Source organism: Phocoena phocoena, chromosome 3 (genome assembly GCF_963924675.1).
Source record: "Phocoena phocoena chromosome 3, mPhoPho1.1, whole genome shotgun sequence".
In the NCBI taxonomy this organism is placed as follows: domain Eukaryota; kingdom Metazoa; phylum Chordata; class Mammalia; order Artiodactyla; family Phocoenidae; genus Phocoena; species Phocoena phocoena.
This window is the reverse complement of record NC_089221.1, coordinates 95567998-95587342: the sequence shown is the minus strand read 5'-3', so window position 1 is coordinate 95587342 and position 19345 is coordinate 95567998. Positions and strand designations below refer to the sequence as shown.

General features: G+C 36.7%; 1 protein-coding gene across 2 annotated transcripts; it reads left to right on the top strand.

Annotated features, from left to right (window-relative positions):
* Positions 1-84: 84 nt before the first annotated feature.
* ATG12 (autophagy related 12) lies at positions 85-19042 on the top strand. 2 transcript variants are annotated; one of them, XM_065873136.1, is made up of 4 exons: positions 85-432; positions 8647-8783; positions 17164-17226; positions 17881-19042. In XM_065873136.1, the coding sequence occupies exons 1-4, from the start codon at positions 270-272 to the stop codon at positions 17938-17940; spliced, it is 423 nt and encodes a 140-aa protein (XP_065729208.1). In that variant the 5' UTR covers positions 85-269; the 3' UTR covers positions 17941-19042. The 2 variants fall into 2 exon arrangements, with proteins under 2 accessions (XP_065729208.1, XP_065729209.1); XM_065873137.1 differs by lacking the exons at positions 8647-8783; positions 17881-19042 and having other exon boundaries at positions 270-432; positions 17164-17225.
* The last annotated feature ends 303 nt before the right edge of the window (positions 19043-19345 follow it).

The following is a 19345-nucleotide window of genomic DNA, read 5'->3' as shown; positions in this document are numbered from 1 at the left end:
CGCTCCCGGCGGCTCACGGGGACGTTGCCTACCGACCTTTTCCGGAAACTTGCTGTTGGGGGGGCGGGGAAACAGTAGTTGATCTATCAGCGGTCAGGGGACTGCAACAGGTTCGACGCAGAGGACCAACCTGCAATTCCGACTCTCAGTGGTGGTTTGGGTTCTCCCCGCCCCTACTCCGGCACCTCCCTAGCGCCGCTCTTCGGCGCAAAGCACGCCCACTGTATGCGCTGAGCCACCACTTCCGCCCTCACCTCCCTCCAAGCAAGATGGCTGAGGAACCGGAGTCTTCGCTGCAGCTTCCTCCCTCAATTGCTGCTGAAGGTGAAGGACCCACGGAGGTCTCCCCAGAAACAGCCACTCCGGAGCCCCCTTCTTCCGCTGCAGTCTCTCCGGGAACAGAAGAACCTGCCGGTGACACCAAGAAGAAAAGTAATTTTCAGAGCAGTTTCACTCTGGGCAGAGACGGGAGGTTGAGGTTGTCTTCGAATAGGGATGGCGGCTAATAAAGAAACAAAATTTAGAGGAGGGCCGGTTCCAGACGAGGTTTTTGACCAGTCAGGAGAGAGGAGAGAGGCTTTTAAGACGTTTGGGTTAAGTGCCTCGAAAGAAAGCTATCTCTGGACGCACCTTCGCGGTGTGGTACCCAGTTTTTGAATGTCACGGCATTTATTACGCTGTACTCTTATCTTCCTTTGAAATGACCAGACTGAGAGCTCTTTGAAGGTGGGAACTCTGTGGGATCTGGATAGTTCCAAGTACTTATAATGATTTTAGCTGATAAGGATGGTCTGTGGCAAATCTGAATTAGCATCCACACCTTCCGACTAGGTCGCTGTTTTTTATACCAAATGAGTGTGAATTCACACCTTGGACCAAAAAACTGGGGTTTTACCCAGTATGAAGACTGCTAAGGGAAAACTAAAGGCAGAGGCATCGCCTTTTTTAAAAAAAAAAACAAAAACACTGTTTTGGAATCTTTGTAAATGAATCATTTCGTTGCTTAAACTGGACCCTTTATTGCTTGAGAATTAGTCCTCAACCCTTTATTTCTTGAGAATTAATTCGCCATTGTAAAATACAGTAATTCCTAAGTGGAGCACTCTATGTAGAGTTGCCTATGAGAAAATCAGGAATTCGTTTTCTCATGTTGTGCTCAGTGATATCATGCCCTTTCATCCATCTTCACTTTCTGCTGCTGTGGAGGATAATGGTCTCTCCCAGCACTGTCCCCCTTTTAAGTCAGACTGCCTCTACATTTGGGGGAAATCTTTTCTGTCATTTCCACATTATTCACCAATAGATAAACAAAAAAACTATAATTATTTCTGTAGGTAACCACTAGACTCGTTCTTCAGATGAATCCCATGAGTTTGAGATTCTTTTTCTTTCTTATTGGAGTATAATTGATTAACAATGTTGTGTTAGTTTCTGCTGTACAGCGAAGTGAATCAGTACTGTTGTTCCCTTTTTTCCCTTGCAATTTACTATAAGCAGAAACAGACTTTCAAAGAGTTTGTCTTAATATCTAGCAGTCTTAGTCAACAATTAACTACGTACTTGACCCTGAAGATTGCTGTGTAATACTGTGGCTAAAAAATAAGGCCCACATTCCCAGATATGGCCTGAGGTTATATGGCATGTTTTCTTGAGTCTGCACAATTTATGATTTTTAACTATCATTTAAAAATCGAATTTTCATCTTCTGGCTCCTGTGAGCATTTGAGTTAGCCTCTGTGATAGAAAACTTACTTTCTAGCTATTTAATGTCTACCCTGAAGTTGTCATCCTTTTTTGAGGACCTTTTCTCATGGAAAAAGCTTAACTATTTCATATGCTCCACCTTTGGTTTAATCTACATATTACTGAAGCTGACCAAGCTTGTTAGTTATGGCGGCACTTTAGGATCACCTGAGGGAGCTTTTAAACATAGCAGTGCCGAGGCCCTATTTCCAGAAGATTCTGATTTAGTTGATGTAGACATCTGTTTTCTTATACATGTTCCCCCAGTTGAGTCTCCTGTGTAGCTAGAGTGGAGAACTACAAACAAATCACCTTTAGAATTAAAAAAATTAGTAATAAAGTACAGCTATAATCATAATAAATATTTTTCCTTCGAGTAGCTTCTTGCTGTCGCTCTCTTCTTCAGTAGTACAACTCACTATTTTCTTCTTCACTTTCTTGCAATGCCCAGTTGCAGTTGACTGATTGATAGCCCCAGGGGATTGAAGGAACAGGGACAGGGAGGTATGGAAGGTGAGTTAACCAAAATCTCCTTAGCTATCTCCCAGTTCATCTCTTTTGCTTAGATAACTGAGGGTAGGATTACTAAATGGAAGAAGGAAGATAAACTTTAGTAGGAAGATAAACTGTGCATTATGTGTTCTAGATGGCTTCATTCCAGGGGTAAACTTCAGTAAATTGATCTCAGTAACCTCATTGGGACCCAATTTTTAATACCAAGGAATGGGACAGGAAGGTTGTAATAGAATAGAGTTGACTTTAGGGGGCAGCAGAACACCTCTGCTTTCAGTGTTTCCTTTGATTGTGGATGTCTTTTTTTTAAATTTTTTTAAATTGAAGTATAGTTAATTTACAATGTTATGTTAGTTTCAAGTGTATGGCAAAGTGATTCAGTTATACATACGTGTATATTTTCTTAATCAGATTCTTTTCCATTATACGTTATTACAAGATAGTGAGTATAGTTCTCTGTGCTATAAGCAGGTCCTTGCTGTTTACCTATTTTATATATAGTAGTGTGTATATATAAATACCAAACTCCTAATCTATCCCCCAATCCCCCCCATAAGTTTGTTTTCTGTTTGTGACTCTATTTCTGTTATGTAAATGAGTTCATTTGTACCATTTTTTAGATTCCACATATAAGTAATATCATATGGTAATTGTTTTTCTCTGACTTCACTTAATATGATGATCTCTAGGTCCATCCATGTTGCTGCCAGTGGCATTATTTCATTCTTTTTATGGCTGAATGATATTCCACATCCTCTTTACCCATTCATCTGTTGATGGATACTTAGGTTTCTTCCATGCCTTGGCTGTTGTAAATAGTACTGCTATGAACATTCAGGTGCATATATCTTTTCGATCATGGTTTTCTCCAGATATATGGCCAGGAGAAGGAACCTCCATACTGTTCTCCATAGTGGCTGCAATTTACATTCCCACCAACAGTGTAGGAGGCTTCCTTTCTCTCCACACCCTCTCCAGCGTTTATTATTTGTAGACTTTTAAATGATGGCCATTCTGACTGGTGTGAGGTGATATTTCATTGTAGTTTTGATTTGCGTTTCTCTAATAATTAACAATATTGAGCATCTTTCCTATGTCTTTTGGCTGTCTATATCTTCTTTGGAGAAATGTCTATTTAGGACTTCTGCCCATTTTTTGTTTGGGTTGTTTGTTTTTTGATATTAAGCTGTAAGAGCTCTTTGTATATTTTGGAAATTAATCCCTTGTCTGTTGCATCATTTGCAAATATTTTCTCCCAGTCTCTTCATTTTGTTTATGGTTTCTTTCACTGTGCCAAAGCTTTTAACTTTCATTAGGTACCATTTGTTTACATATACTTTTATTTCCATAACTCCAGGACACTAATCCAAAAAAATATATACATATATATCGCTGCAATTTATGTCAAAGAGTGTTCTGCCTGTGTTTTCGTCTAGGAATTTTATAGTATCCGGTCTTACATTTAGGTCTTTAATATATTTTGAGTTTATTTTTGTGTATGGTGTTAGTGAATGTTCTAATTTCATTCTTTTACATGTAGCTGTCCAGTTTTCCCAGTACCACCTACTGGAGACACTGTCTTTTCTCCATTGTATATTCTTGTCCCCTTTGTAGTAGACTGCTTGACATAAGTGCGTGGGTTTATTTCTGGGCTCTCTATCCTGTTCCATTGATCTGTGTATCTGTTTTTGTGCCAGTACTGTACTGTTTTGATGACTGTAGCTTCACAGTATAGTCTGAAGGCAGGGAGTGTGATTCTTCCAGCTCTGTTCTTCTTTCTCAAGATTGTTTTGGCTATTCAAGGTCTTTTATGTTTCCATATAAAATTTTAAAATATTTGTTTTAATTCTGTGAAAAATGCCATTGGAAATTTTATAGAGATTGCATTGAATCTGTAGATTGCCTTGGGTAGCATAGTCATTTGAACAACACTGATTATTCCAATCCAAGAACCCAGTATATCTTTCTATCTGTTTGTGTTGTCTTCAATTTCTTTCATCAGTGTCTTATAGTTTTTGGAATACAGGTCTTTTGCCTCCTTAGGTATGTTTATTCCTAGGTAATTTATTCTTTTTCATGCAATGGTAAATGAGATTATTTCCTTGATTTCTCTTTCTGATATTTTGTTGTTAGTGTGTAGAAATGCAACAGATGGGACTTCCCTGGCGGTCCAGTGGTTAAGGCTCTGCACTCCCAGTGCTGGAGCACAAGTTTGATCCCTGGCCAGGGAACTAAGATCCCACATCCCTCACAGTGCAGCCTAAAAAAAAAAAAAGGAAATGCAACAGATTACTGTACATTAATTTTGTGTTGAACAACTTAACTGAATTCATTGAAGAGTTCTAGTAGTTTTGTATCACATTGATTGATTTGCAGACATTGAAAACTCCTTACATCCCTGGGATAAATCCCACTTGATCATGATGTGTGATCCTTTTCATGTATTGTAGGGATCAGTTTGCTAGTATTTTGTTGAGGACTTTTGCATCTATGTTCATTGGTGATACTGGCCTACAATTTTCTTTTTTTGTGATGTCTTTTTCTGGTTTTGGTATCAGGGTGATGATGGCCTCATAGAATGAGTTAGAAAGTGTTCCTTCCTCTGAAATTTTTTGGAATAGTTTCAGAAGGATACATGTTAATTCTTCTCTAAGTATTTGGTAGAATTCACCTGTGAAGCCATCTGGTCCTGGACTTCTGTTTATTGGCAGTTTTTAAATTACTGATTCAATTTTAGTATTGGTAATTGGTCTGTTCATATTTTCTATTCCTTCCTGGTTCAGTCTTGGAAGATTGTAGCTTTCTAAGAATTTGTCCATTTCTTCTAGTTTGTCCATTTTATTAGCATATAGTTGCTCAAAGTAGTCTCTTATGATCCTTTGTATTTCTGTGGTGTCCGTTGTAACTTCTACTTTTTCATTTCTCATTTTATTAATTTGGGCCCTCTCCCTTTTTTTCTTGATGAGTCTGACTAAAGGTTTATCAATTTTGTTTATCTTTTCAAAGAATCAGGTTTTAGTTTCTTTGATCTTTTCTGTTGTTTTCTTCATCTCTATTTCATTTATTTCTGCTCTAATCTTTATGATTTCTTTCCTCCTACTAACTTTGGGTTTTGTTTGTTCTTTCTCTAGTTGCTTTAGGTGTAAGGTTAAGTTGTCTGAGATTTTTCTTCTTTCCTGAGGTAAACTTGTATCACTATGAACTTTCCTTTTAGAACTGCTTTTGCTGTGTTCCACAGGTTTTAGATCATTGTGTGTTTGGTTTCATTTGTCTCTGGGTATTTTTAATTACCTCTTTGATTTCTTCAGTGAGCCATTGGTTGTTTAGTAGCATATTGTTTAGCTTCCACATGTTTGTGTTTTTTGCAGTTTTTTTTCTAGTAGTTGATTTCTAGCCTTGTAATGTTGTGGTCGGAGAAGATGCTTGATATGAATTCAGTTTTCTTAAATTTACCAAGGCTAGCTTTGTGTTGCAGCATGTGATCTATCCTAGAGAATGTTCCATGTGTACTTGAAAAGAATGTGTATTCTGCTGCTTTTGGTTGGAATGCTCTATAACTATCAGTTAAGACTGTCTAACCTAATGTGTTGTTTAAGGCCTGTATTTCCTTATTGATTTTCTGTCTGGATAATCTGTCCATTGATGTAAGTGGGGTGTTAAAGTCCCCCACTATTGTTGTGTTACTGTCAGTTACTCCTTTTATGTTTGTTAACATTTGCCTTATATATTGAGGTGCTCCTGTGTTGGGTGCATATATATTTACAATTGTTATATCTTCTTCGATTGATCCTTTCATTATTATATAGTGTCCTTCTTTGTCTCTTGTAACAGTCTTTATTTAAAAGTCTATTTTGTCTGATATAAATATTGCAACTGTGGCTTTCTTTGGAGTTCCATTTGTGTGGAATACCTTTTTTCCATCTCCACACTTTCTGTCTGTATGTGTGTCTAGGTCCGAAATGTGTCTCTGGTAGGCAGCAAATATATGAGTCTTGTTTTTGTATCCATTCAGCCAGTCTGCCTTTGGTTGGAGCATTTAGTCTGTTTTCACTTAAGGTAATTATCGATATGTATGTTCCTATTGCCATTTTGTTAATTATTTTGGATTTATCTTTGTAGGTCTTTTTTTCCCCCTTTTATTCTCTTCTCTTATGACTTGACGACTGTCTTTAGTATTATGTTTGGATTAATTTTTCATTTTTGTGTGTGTGTCTATTATAGATTTTTGTTTTGCAGTTAACATGAGGTTTTTGTATAGGAGCCTATATCTGTACGTGCTTGTTTTAAGTTGCTGATCTCTTAATTTCAAATGCACTTTAGATACCCTGCATTTGTACTCTTCTCCTATCATGATTACTGTTTTGATACTATATTTTACATCTAATTGTTTTGTGTATCCTTTAACTGACTATTATGGATATAGATGATTTTACGAATTTTAACTTCCCTACTAGCTTTGTGCGTGGCTGATTTCCTGCCTTTATTATATGTTTGCCTTTACCAGTGAGCTTTTCCATATCATAATTTTCTCATTTCTAGTTGTGGCCTTTTATTTTCCACCTACAGAAGTTCTTTTAGCATTTGTTATAAAGTTGGTTTGGTGTTGCTGAATTCTTCTAGCTTTTGCTTGTCTGTAAAGCTTTTGATTTCTCCATCAAATCTGAACAAGAGCCTTGGTGGGTAGAGTGTTCTTGGTTGTAAGTTTTTCTCTTTCATCACTTTAAGTATATCATGCCACTCCCTTCTGACATGAAGAGTTTCTGCTGAAAAATCAGCTGATAGCCTAATGGGAGTTCCCTTGTATATTGCTTTTCATATTTTCTCTTTACCTTTAATTTTTGTCATTTTGATTACAATGTGTCATGGTGTATTTCTCTGTGGGTCAATCCTGTATGAGACTCTGCACTTCCTGGACTTGGGTGACTGCTTCCCTAGGTTAGGGAAATTTTCAGCTATTATCTCTTCAAGTATTTTCTCAGGCCCGATCTCTCTCTCTTCTCCTTCTGGGATATAATGTGAATATTACCACATTTGATGTTGTCCCAGGAGTCTCTTAAACTGTCCTCATTTCTTTTCATTCTATTTTCTTTATTCTGTTTGACGGCAGTGATTTTCAGTATTTTGTCAGAAGAACTAATACATTCTTCTGCCTCATTTAGTTTAATGTTGATTCCTTCTAGTGCACTTTTCAGTTATTGTATTCTTCAATTCCATTTGGTTATTCTTTATATTTTCTAATTCTTTTTAATGAAGTAACTTCAGGAGATAGATTCATAGTCTTTCTGTTTGCATCTTTGTATTTTGAATTATTGAAACCTTTGATTTCTCAGAAACCTTTTTGGCCCCTAGTTTTTGTATTTTCTTTAATAATTTTTATTGTTTTCCTTTAGTTAAAAGTTTATTGTAGAAAACTTGGTGGTTACAAAAAGCACAAGTAAAATCAAGTGATTATCACCTATAATATCCCTACTGGGAAATATCATTTTGGTGCATATTCCACATTTATGTGAATATGTGCCTGTGATGGTTTTAATGAAATTGAAATCTTATGCTGCTTTATATTTAGTATTTTTTGATAATTTTTTCATACTATTAAATATGCTTTTATAGTATCTTTAATGGTAGCTTAATTATCTTAAGGTTTAATAAGTGAGTTATGATCTGGTACTGTTCTAAACACTTTCATGTATTCACTTAATCTTCATAACAGTCTTATCAGGTTGCTGCTATTATCCTCATTTTACAAGTGAAGAAACTGTGGTACAGAGAGATTAAAGAGCTTATCTATATATATGTGTACATACCTAGCAAGTGGCAGAGCCAGGATTTTGAACCCAGGGAGTTCAGAGTGTGTGCTTTATATCTTTACTACAGTATATACATCCTACCATAGAGTATAATATCCTTTACTTAACCAATCTCCGCTAAACATCTTTGTTGGAAATTTAGGTTTACCTTTTTTTTTTTTTCAATAAAAATAAATGTTTTGATGAAGGTGAAATTCTTCTAAGTGAATCTTTTCATATCTTCCATTTATCATCTCAGGCATACCTCCAGTGTCATAAATACATAAACTGTATGTTAATTGAAGGTTTAACTTTTCTGAAGTATTTTATATCACATTCTCTTTAGATGTTTCAGTGTACTTGTTAGTATAGTTTACCATTGAACAACATGGGTTTGAACTAAGCAGGTCTACTTACACATGGACTGTTATCAATAAATACGTACTAGAATACTATATAATCTGTTGTAGGTTGAATCCGCGATATAGAACTGTGGATCCAGAGGGCTGAATGTAAAGTTATAGGTGGATTTTCGACTGTGTGGACATGGATGCCCCTAATTCCTGTTTTGATTGTGTCAACTGTATTTCTTTTTCCTTTACAGTTGACATCCTGCTAAAGGCTGTGGGAGACACTCCTATAATGAAAACAAAGAAATGGGCTGTAGAGCGAACCCGAACCATTCAAGGACTCATTGACTTCATCAAAAAGTTCCTTAAACTGGTGGCTTCAGAACAGTTGGTAAGAAAACAATGGTGATCATTTCCCTACAAAAATTCACAAAACATTTGTCTCTCAGTATTCAAGGGGGATTTCAGGAGCATCCTTTGCAGATGCTCAGGTTCCTTATATAAAATGGCATATTTGTGTATAATCTGTACACATTCTCCCTTATACTTTAAATCATTTCTAGATCATTTATGATACCTAACACAATGTAAATGCTACATAAATAGTTGCTGGTACACGGCAAATTAAAGTTTTGCTTTTTGGAACTTTCTGGAATTTTTTTCTCCAAATATTTTCCATCACATTTGGATGAATCTGAGGGAGGATGCAGAACCCATAGATATGGAGGGGGTATTGTAGTTCCTAGGCAACAATGAATAACTGTTGTATATAGAAATATATATGGAACCACATATGTTACTTCAGTAATGTCCTTTTATTTCTTTTGTTAGTGGAATTTCTGTGCTTTATTGAAGGATTCTCTGGAGAACCCTGAAAAGAAATGAATTTTAGATTTGCTTTTAAGTGTGGACTGACTTTTTTTTTTTAACCTACCGTATTGGTTGTTTTCCTCAAAAAGTCACTGAATGCCCATGCAGAAAGATCTATCATAGAATATCGGTATAGAAAGTTTTGGGGTTTTCTTTGTTTTGGTATTAATGTTGCTTCCTTCCCATTCTCAAGGTAATCAATATACCTTTGCCATGTGCTGTAGAAGAACTAAGAGGTATACAGTTGACCCTTGAACAACATGAGTTTGAACTGCAGCAGTCCACTTATCTGTGGATTTTTTTTAGTAAATACATACTATACTACTACACAACCTGCAGTTGGTTGAATCTGCCTTGTATACACAGATATTTGACTGTGCAGTGTGGGCGCCCCAACCCCCTCATTTTTAAGGTTCAGGTGTACTTATTTCATATTATGATACCTGTTAAGCATTTCATGGTGAGTTGTTAGGATTAAAAATTTAAATGCCACAGGTTTTTAATTTGGTTTTTTTTTTTTTTTGCGGTATGTGGGCCTCTCACTGTTGTGGCCTCTCCTGTTGCAGAGCACAGGCTCCAGATGCGCAGGCTCAGTGGCCATGGCTCACAGGCCTAGCCGCTCCGCGGCATGTGGGATCCTCCCGGACCAGGGCACGAACCCTTGCCCCATGCATCGGCAGGCAGACTCTTGACCACTGCGCCACCAGGGAAGCCCCTTAATTTGGTATTTGGCCACAGAAATTTAAATGTCTACATGTATTTGACATTTTGTCACATGTTATGTTAATACATAGAACGCCTTTATCTTCAGACCACAATTTTGGTCATTGTTAACTCAGGTAATGTATATGTGGATAGATAATTGAAGAATCACTAAGTATTTTTTAAATACAGTTATGTGTAAGGATTGGGTGATTATTTATGAAAGTGAGGTGTGTTGGAATTTATTATTTATGAAAGTGAGGTGTGTTGGAATTTATTATTTATGAAAGTGAGGTGTGTTGGAATTTATTTCTTTTTGTCAATGAAGAGGTGGAAATGACTCTGATCTAAGATTTTGGTCGTAAGTGGCTTTCACAAAAGTGTCATGTCATGGCTACAAAAGTAAGTGCAAGATAGGTTAATCACTAGAATTTATTTGAGGTAAGGATAGCATAGAACCAGGGATTCCTCCAAAGGAAGTTGTAAGGGGAAAGTGATGGGGATTTTTGAGTTTTACAGGTGAACATCTCTGTTTGTGATCACTCGGAACGAGAAAAGATCTGTTTTATAAGAGTGCCGTATAGAATTTAATTAAATTTCAGAGATGGGCAAGGATATTATAGTGTCATCCACTTGCATATGGTAGCTAAAACCTGAGGAGCAGAGGACCTTGCCTAGAGTCCAAGTCTAAATGGAAAAGTTAGGGTAATGAGGACATACACTTAAGAGAAATGAGCAGAGGTTATCTCTACTAACGGTCTACCATGAAGAGTTGGAGAGGTAGGTAACCAGAGGAGTACCAAGTAATTAAGGCATTACTTATATAAATTTGTGGATAGAAGAAAAGTTGAAAGAATGCTGTGTTCTATGTTAATGTTAGAGTTTTGACATTTTGTATTGCTTATATTCAGTAATCTGAAAGGACTTGGTTGATGTCAATATATATTAGGTTGAACCATGTAAAACTGCCATCAATCAATCATTTTAACCAAAAAAACTCAGCAATTTCACATGGTCCAACTTTAAAGCTTTGTAGCAAATCTGATTAACTCTTCCCATTTAAGCAATAGGAAACATAAACAAAAGTAGTCGTTTTGTCACTTTTCCTGATTAAACTAGAACTCACATCTTCTGGCTTCATAGAGCTGTACCCTACCTTATTTTCACAAAATAAATGTCAAAAGAAAAAGTAATGCTGGGGATTCTGGGAAGATAGCAGTGGTGTCAGAAGGCATGAATTCCCACAAAAATGTAGTCAACTAGAAAGCAAAACCAAAACCCCATGATCAGTATACTTACAAAAGAACTTAGATGACAAGGATCCTGAAACCTAAGATTCAAGTTGGTGGGAATACCCACCAATGACCACAGGATCTGCGTTGTATTAGCAAATGTGCTGAAAAAAATAAACAGTAGGATTGGCATCTGATAGCACTGAGAAAGGGAGAACCTGGAAATAGCTAACAGGTATTCACTGGAAAGTACAGTGGGCCAATTTAAGAATAGTAGCTGAAATTGAGAGTGTTTGATTCTCTCCAATAGCAGGCAATTACAATATATCTGCATAAGGAGGACTTAAGGGACTGGAGCAGTCTAGCCCCTGAGAACTCTCAAAACAGACTCAGGCTCCCTTCCAAGACAAGATCCCACACTGAAGAGGAACTTCTGGAAGTGAAACACATTTAAGCAGGGAAAGGAAGGAAAAAGAAGGACCAGGTCAAAATGGAGAGGAACAACCTGGAAAGCTCTGAAAGCAGACCTCCGGCACTTCCCTGGTGGCGCAGTGGTTAAGAATCCGCCTGCCAGTGCAGGGGACATGGCTTTGAGCCCTGGTCCGGAAAGATCCCACATGCCACAGAGCAACTAAGCCCATGCACCACAACTACTGAGCCTGTGCTCTAGAGCTCGTGAGCCACAACTACTGAGGCCATGCGCCACAACTACTGAAGCCCGCATGCCTAGAGCCTCTACTCCGCAACTAGAGAAAGCCCACGTGCAGCAACGAAGACCCAGTGCAGCCATAAATAAATAAAATGTTAATTGTTAAAAAAAAGAAAGAGGGGCTTCCCTGGTGGCGCAGTGGTTGAGAGTCCCCCTGCCGATGCAGGGGACGCAGGTTCGTGCCCCAGTCTGGGAAGATCCCACATGCTGCGGAGCGGCTGTGCCCGTGAGCCATGGCCGCTGAGCCTGCATGTCCGGAGCCTGTGTTCCACAACGCAAGAGGCCACAACAGCGAGAGGCCCGTGTACCGCAAAAAAAATAATAATAATAAAAATAAAGAAAGCAAGCAGACCTCCATATTGTTCAACACTATACAAAAAACAACAGTAGAGGGAGCGCTGTGGAGTTAGCAAAACTACACTAACTCATTTCATTCTAAAAGTTGAGGAAAACTGATTTCATATACAAGTAAGCAACAGAGAAGTATCAAGGTCAAATCCTGCACAGTGTTATAAGGAAGCAAAATAAACAGAGTAACATCCCTAAAGACAATGAAAGCATGCCAGAGAAAAATGTGCCTACAAGCAGGTCAGTAACTGATTTATTATGTCAAAACAAGTGTCAAAAGAAAGATGATACAAGACACGAAAGAACAACATAAATCAGCAATAGTAAAACTCGAAGTGACAGAGCTCAGGAAAAGAATTACAGGTTAAATTTCAGAAATGGAGACTAAACTAGATGGAATATAAGAGCAAATAAACAACAGGTAATGGCTGAAGAAAAATAGAAGGAAAAAAGGAGAATTTTCAAAATCAAAAAGATATACCTAGGAATAAACATACCTAAGGAGGTAAAAGACTTATATTCTGAAAACTATAAGAAACCAATGAAAGAAATTGAAGACAACACAAACAGAAAGATATACTGTGTTCTTGGATTGGAATAATCAGTGTTGTTCAAATGACTATGCTACCCAGGGCAATCTACAGATTCAATGCAATCTCTGTAAAATTTCCAATGGCATTTTTCACAGAACTAAAACAAATATTTTTAAATTCTGTATGGAAACATAAAAGACCCTGAATAGCCAAAACAATCTTGAGAAAGAAGAACAGAGCTGGAGGAATCACACTCCCTGCCTTCAGACTATACTGTGAAGCTACAGTCGTCAAAACAGTACGGTATTGCACAAAAACAGATACATAGATCAATGGAACAGGATAGAGAGCCCAGAAATAAACCCACGCACTTATGTCAAGCAGTCTACTACAAAGGGGACAAGAATATACAATGGAGAAAAGACAGTGTCTTCAGTAGGTGGTGCTGGGAAAACTGGACAGCTACATGTAAAAGAATGAAATTAGAACATTCACTAACACCATACACAAAAATAAACTCAAAATATATTAAAGACCTAAATGTAAGACCAGATACTATAAAATTCCTAGAGGAAAACATAGGCAGAACACTCTTTGACATAAATTGCAGCAATATTTTTTTGGGTCAGTCTTCTAGAATAAAGGAAATAAAAGCAAAAATAAACAAATGGGACCTAATTAAACTTAAAAGCTTTTGCATAGCAAAGAAAACCATCCACAAAACAAAAATACAACCTACTGAATGGGAGAATATATTTGCAAACGGTATAACCAATAAGGGATTAATATCCAACATATTTAAACAGCTCATACAACTCAACTTCAAAAAAACTAACAACCCAATTGTAAGGTGGGCAGAAGAACTGAAAAGACATTTTTCCAAAGAGGAAGTGCAGATGGCCAACAGGCACATGAAAAGATCCTCAACATCAGTAATCATCAGGGAAATGCAAATCAGAAACCACAGTGAGGTGTCACCTCACACCTGTCAGAATGGCTGTCATCAAAAAGAACACAAATAACAAATATTGGCAAGGATGTGGAGAAAAGGGAACCCTTGTATACTGTTGGTAGGAATGTAAATTGGTGCAGCCACTATGGAAAACAATATGGAGGTTTCTCAAAAAACTAAAGATAGAACTACCTTATGACCCAGCAATTCCACTCCTGGGTATACATCTGAAGAAAACAAAAAAACTTGTTTGAAAAGATACGTGCACCCCTGTGTTCATAGCAGCATTATTTACAGCTGCCAAGATATGGAAGCAACTTAAGTATCCATCAACAGATAAATGCATAGAAGATGTGTACGTACACACACACACACACAATGTAATACTACTCAGCCATAAAAAAGAAAGAAATTTTGCCGTTTGCAGCAACATAGATGGACTTGGAGGGCATTATGCTAAGTGAAATGAGTTAGAGAAAGACAAATACTGTGTGATATAACTTTACACGGAATCTAAAAAATACAACAAACTAGTGAATATAACAGAAAAGAAGCAGACTCACAGATATAGGGAACAAACTAGTGGTTTCCAGTTTGGAGGCGGGAGGACAATTGCGGGGTGGAGGAGTGGGATATACAGACTGAAAGATGCAAGATAGGCTGAAGGATGTGTTGTACAACATGGGGAATATAGCCAATATTTAGTAATAACTGTAAATGGAAAGTAACCTTTAAAAATTGTGTAAAAATTTTTTTAACTTAAAAAAAAATGTTAAACAGCATCTGGTTGCTCAGGCTTGGGGATGGGACGGGAGGTAGAATGAAATGTAAAAAGAATTTGAGAAAATGACAAATGCTGAGTATAAACAAAGGAGAGTAAACATAGAAATAGGAGTCCCTGAAGAAGAAAACCAAAGCAAAGGAACAAAACAAATACTTAAAATTATAATTCAAGGGAAATTTCTTCTAAAAAGATTTGAAACTACGTATTAAAAAAATGTACCAAGATCCTGAGAATACCAACCCAGTGTAATAATCACCGAGACACATTCTGGTAAGATTACTGGATGTGAAATAAAAAGAAAAATCCTTTGGACATCTAGGGGAGAAAGGACATGGCTTAGGAAATTAGGTTACCATCAAAGTTGAGCAGCAAAGATACAAAGAAAGTGTGAGATAAGGATTTTATTTACTACAAAACTGATATTTAATCAGGGCACAAAACTGTTAGCAGTGTGCAAGAACTCAAGAGAATGCTGTTCCCACGAACCCTCCCTACAAAATCTCAAGTTTATAACAACCAAAGTAACTAAAGAGACATCTATATAAAGACTGGTGATTTAAAAAGAAATCATTATTCTTTAAAATTTTATCCTCCTAAGCTCTAGCATTTAGCTAAAGATTGTGTTTTGAAATTTTTACCTCCATGGAACTTCCATTTAAACTACCTTAATTACTTTTTTTAAATTAAAGTCACTTTCAGTTGCTAACTCCTGTTACAGAATTACATCAGGTTCTTATAGTTCTCTACTGTATCTGCTGTACTGTCCCCTCAACACTCACATCTTATTTTTGTTTCTTTTGCCTGCAGAGTCCTAATCAGTACTCTCTGCACCTAGTTAAGTCCTAATTTGTTCCTCATTTTTTTTTTCCAGAAAGCCTCTCCTGACCAAAAGGCTAGGCTAAACTAATGCCCCATCTTTGTGCTACAGACCTTGTCAGATGCATTTTCCCCATCTATATTCTTATCTATTCAGGTATGTTTGCTTATTGAGAGGAGAGATCATATTAATCTTCATAATTGCACACCTTGTGCATTTCCTAGCACATAATAGACACTCAGGGATTGTTTGCTGAAATAAACTAAATTGTTGTCCAGAGCCCTTTTCCTAATTTAAAATGTTCCAAAGAGTAAAATCTATGTTCACTCATAGTTAAACTGTCAGGAGCTAAACACAAATTATTATATCCTTATCACAGGAAATTCACATTAAAATGCACACTGATTTCTGTTGTTTCTGAAATTATGTTAGAACCTTACTCAGCCTTAATAATGAGTTGATATTTAAGCATGAACTTTTTTGTGTGTGTGGTACGCGGGCCTCTCACTGTTGTGGCCTCTCCTGTTGCGGAGCACAGACTCCGGACACGCATGCTCAGCGGCCATGGCTCACGGGCCCAGCCGCTCCGCAGCATGTGGGATCTTCCCGGACTGGGGCACGAACCCGTGTCCCCTGCATCGGCAGGCGGACTGTCAACCACTGCGCCACCAGGGAAGTGCCACCAGCATGAACTATTTTTAAATAATTTAATAAGTCTAACTAATGTCTATTGAGTACGTATATCAAGCACTTACACTTGATGTGTACTGTCTCATTTTATTTTTCCCAGCAGCTTCAAGAAGTATAGGTCCTGTTATTTTCTGTATTTACAAACAAGGACACAGTGTGAGAAAAGTTATTTGTATTTATAGCCGAAATTCAAACCTAGATCTCAGTAGAGCCCCTACTCTTAATTACCACACTGTATTGCCTGAAGGAGAAATATAAGTGATATTTATTCCTGTTCTAGCTGGTGTCCCAAATAGTATCTATCACCTAACTATTCTGATAGATATTTTTAAGGTCTATGTGAAGCCCAGGAAATTTGTCTTAAAATTTGATTGTAGACAAGGAAAATTGAATATGTTAACCTGCAAGTAATGTTTTGTTTTCTAAAAAGAAAACTATCAGAAGTCACTTGGACACTGATCTTTTGTTTCAGTATCTTCAGGAATTTTTTAAGTACTAAAAATGTTTCAGTAGAAACAGACTAAACTGAAATATTGAACAATGAATCCTTTAATAAACAAGGTTGTAAGGACATTAGGTTTCAATTATGCTACATTTTTGCTACTTCATTTGGCTGCAAGTGACTTTACAGAGGTCTCACCCAGCCTGAAATTCAGTACTTCTGAGAGTTTTCAGAGGTGGTAATGGTCAAAAAAATCCAACCGTGCATGTCATTTACTCAAGAAAAATGCACCAACTATCTCAATTATTAGATGTTTTTATTTGAGGCTGTGTGTGTAAAATTTTGTTAGGAGAAATTCTGTCTTTAATTATGAATAAATGAGAAACTTGATATTTTTACTTATGTCATTTCTTGGATAAACCTTCAAAAGCTGTTTGTAAAAACAAAAGTTTCTTAGTTATAAAAAGCTGGGAACAAAAATTTTGTTATTCCTCCAGAGGAAAGACATGCTCTTCATAAAGTTCTCACTAATTGACTAATTTATGAGAATTAGAAAGAAGGGGTTTAGGGAAGTTTTCTTCAGTTCTGAAGACAAATAATTTGAAATAGCTGGCTGATTGGCACCCAGAAAAATGCAGATTAATCTGGATACCATTAAAACTGAATCACCATAATTTTCTTCTTTCTTGCAGTTTATTTATGTGAATCAGTCCTTTGCCCCCTCCCCAGACCAGGAAGTTGGAACCCTCTATGAGGTAAAACATTACTGCTTTATTTTCTTCATGGAATATGCTCATCTGTGTATAGTATGATCATTAACTCACATCATTTAAAGAGATGATAAGCCATTCTTAATTGTCTATCAAGAAAAGAGATTACTTTCTTGTTCTCTGTTATATCTCTAACACCTTGAACTTAGTTGGATCTCAGTATACAGTGATTGAAGAATTAAATAATGAATAACACAAACAGAAGATGACTATGAAATATGACCAGAAAGTAAGATCTCCTTTTTTACCTACATGTAGTATCTTCTACATTGTTTTTATAATCAGTAATCCAGATCTCCCTCCAAGAAATTGAAAAGGAGACTATGTAGGAATGACTTTATTCAGCATTCTTACAGCATCATTACTAGAAAATAGTACATACATTATAGTCAGATGTAGAGAAGGGACAAGGTTAAAATGTCTGCTTATCTATGCTTAAGGTGCTTAAAGGACAAGTTTTATTAAACATTTATGATTACTAATGTGTCCAATAGTAGCTTGCATCTGTTGAAAGAACTAGCCTTATAGATACATGTACATGTATGAGGATGTTTATGATCAGTATAACATTTTTTTTCTTAGTTTCATCTAAGAATAACAAAAATTGAGTTTAATTCATTGCCGTTTTTCTTTTTGTAGTGTTTTGGCAGTGATGGTAAACTGGTCCTGCATTACTGCAAATCTCAGGCATGGGGATGAGCTACAGAGGAAAAGATATTGATAACTTAAAATGAATCTTCACAAAGCAAACAGCTCTGAAAAGTTTTGATCTTGTGGCAAGAGACTTGTGGATGTGATCTCTTCAGCATGCATCTACTGTGACCCATGTCTATACATTTAAAATATCCACAGAGTAGATGGACTCACAAAAATGTGATTTGTATTAAAACACAAATCAGCATAAAAGATTGACATTAGGGTTTACCCATTACTACAACTATTGCTTCAGAGCTGCCTCCAAAGTGTTGAAAAGGAGACTAAGATTATATAAAGCTGCTTTTGTACCACTTCTCAAAATGACTGAAACTGTTTACTTGAAAAATTAGCACTCTGCTGATTCCCCCCCCCCCACTTAAAAGTCAATTTACTAAAGGATTCTTTTGGGGCTTATTCAGGGGAGTGCAATTTGTTTGAGGTATGTGTTTTGCCTTTTCTCATTTACATTTCTATCTACAGTGTTACCTTGTGAAACAAAGTTGCATTGACCTTCTGGCTTTATTACCTTGCATAGTCCAGTAGAGGGCAACCCAGCTGACAGAAAGAGTTAGGCAGTTTGGTTTTACCTCTTTGCCAGAAGACAATAGCTATTCCTGCTAATCTCTAGCAAACATCTAGCCAAGAGAGCACACATGTTGACACACTGGAAGATTGCTTTAGAGAAAATTCGTGGTTTCGGTTTAACTGTTTTATTGGGAAACAAGGAATTTTACAAATTTTGGACAAATGAGTCATCTGACTCTTTTCAATCTTATCATTTAATGATTCTTGAGTCCCAGTGGTTATAACTGTGGTATGAAACTCTCTCTTATTTTTACAGTGTCAAAAGCACTCAATGAGTAAACGAGGCAGCATCTTTCAGTTTTTTATAATGTATTTTCCAGCTTGAAAATGCTCAAAGAATAATTGGAAAATAGCTAGATTTTATGTGTATTTCATGCCATGACTAAAAGTACCATTTTTTACTGATGCTGTTAAACTGATAATTGCTTTAAATAAAATTCAGCCTTTTTTCTTCATTCTGTATTGTATTTATAATGCAACATTTTTTTTTAATTCCAATAAATTGAATGGAATGTTCAAACAGGATCTAAGGTGTATACAAGAATTCTAAGTGTTTATTTTCAAAGGTGATGAGAATGGTATGATTTTGTCAAAGGACTTTGAACTACATTTATGTCCTTTAAGTCCCAGAATGTACTTTATGGTTAATGATCTGCCATACATTATCATTAAGGGATGCTAAGGAACAATTCCGTTTAAGGTGATGAAATCACTGTTCAGTTCACATTTTCTGCCCGAGAACAAATTCCTGAGTCCCCTTATAATGATGTCCCTGTTTAATAAATTAATGCAGCTAGTATTAACACTGAAATAATTCAGGTTG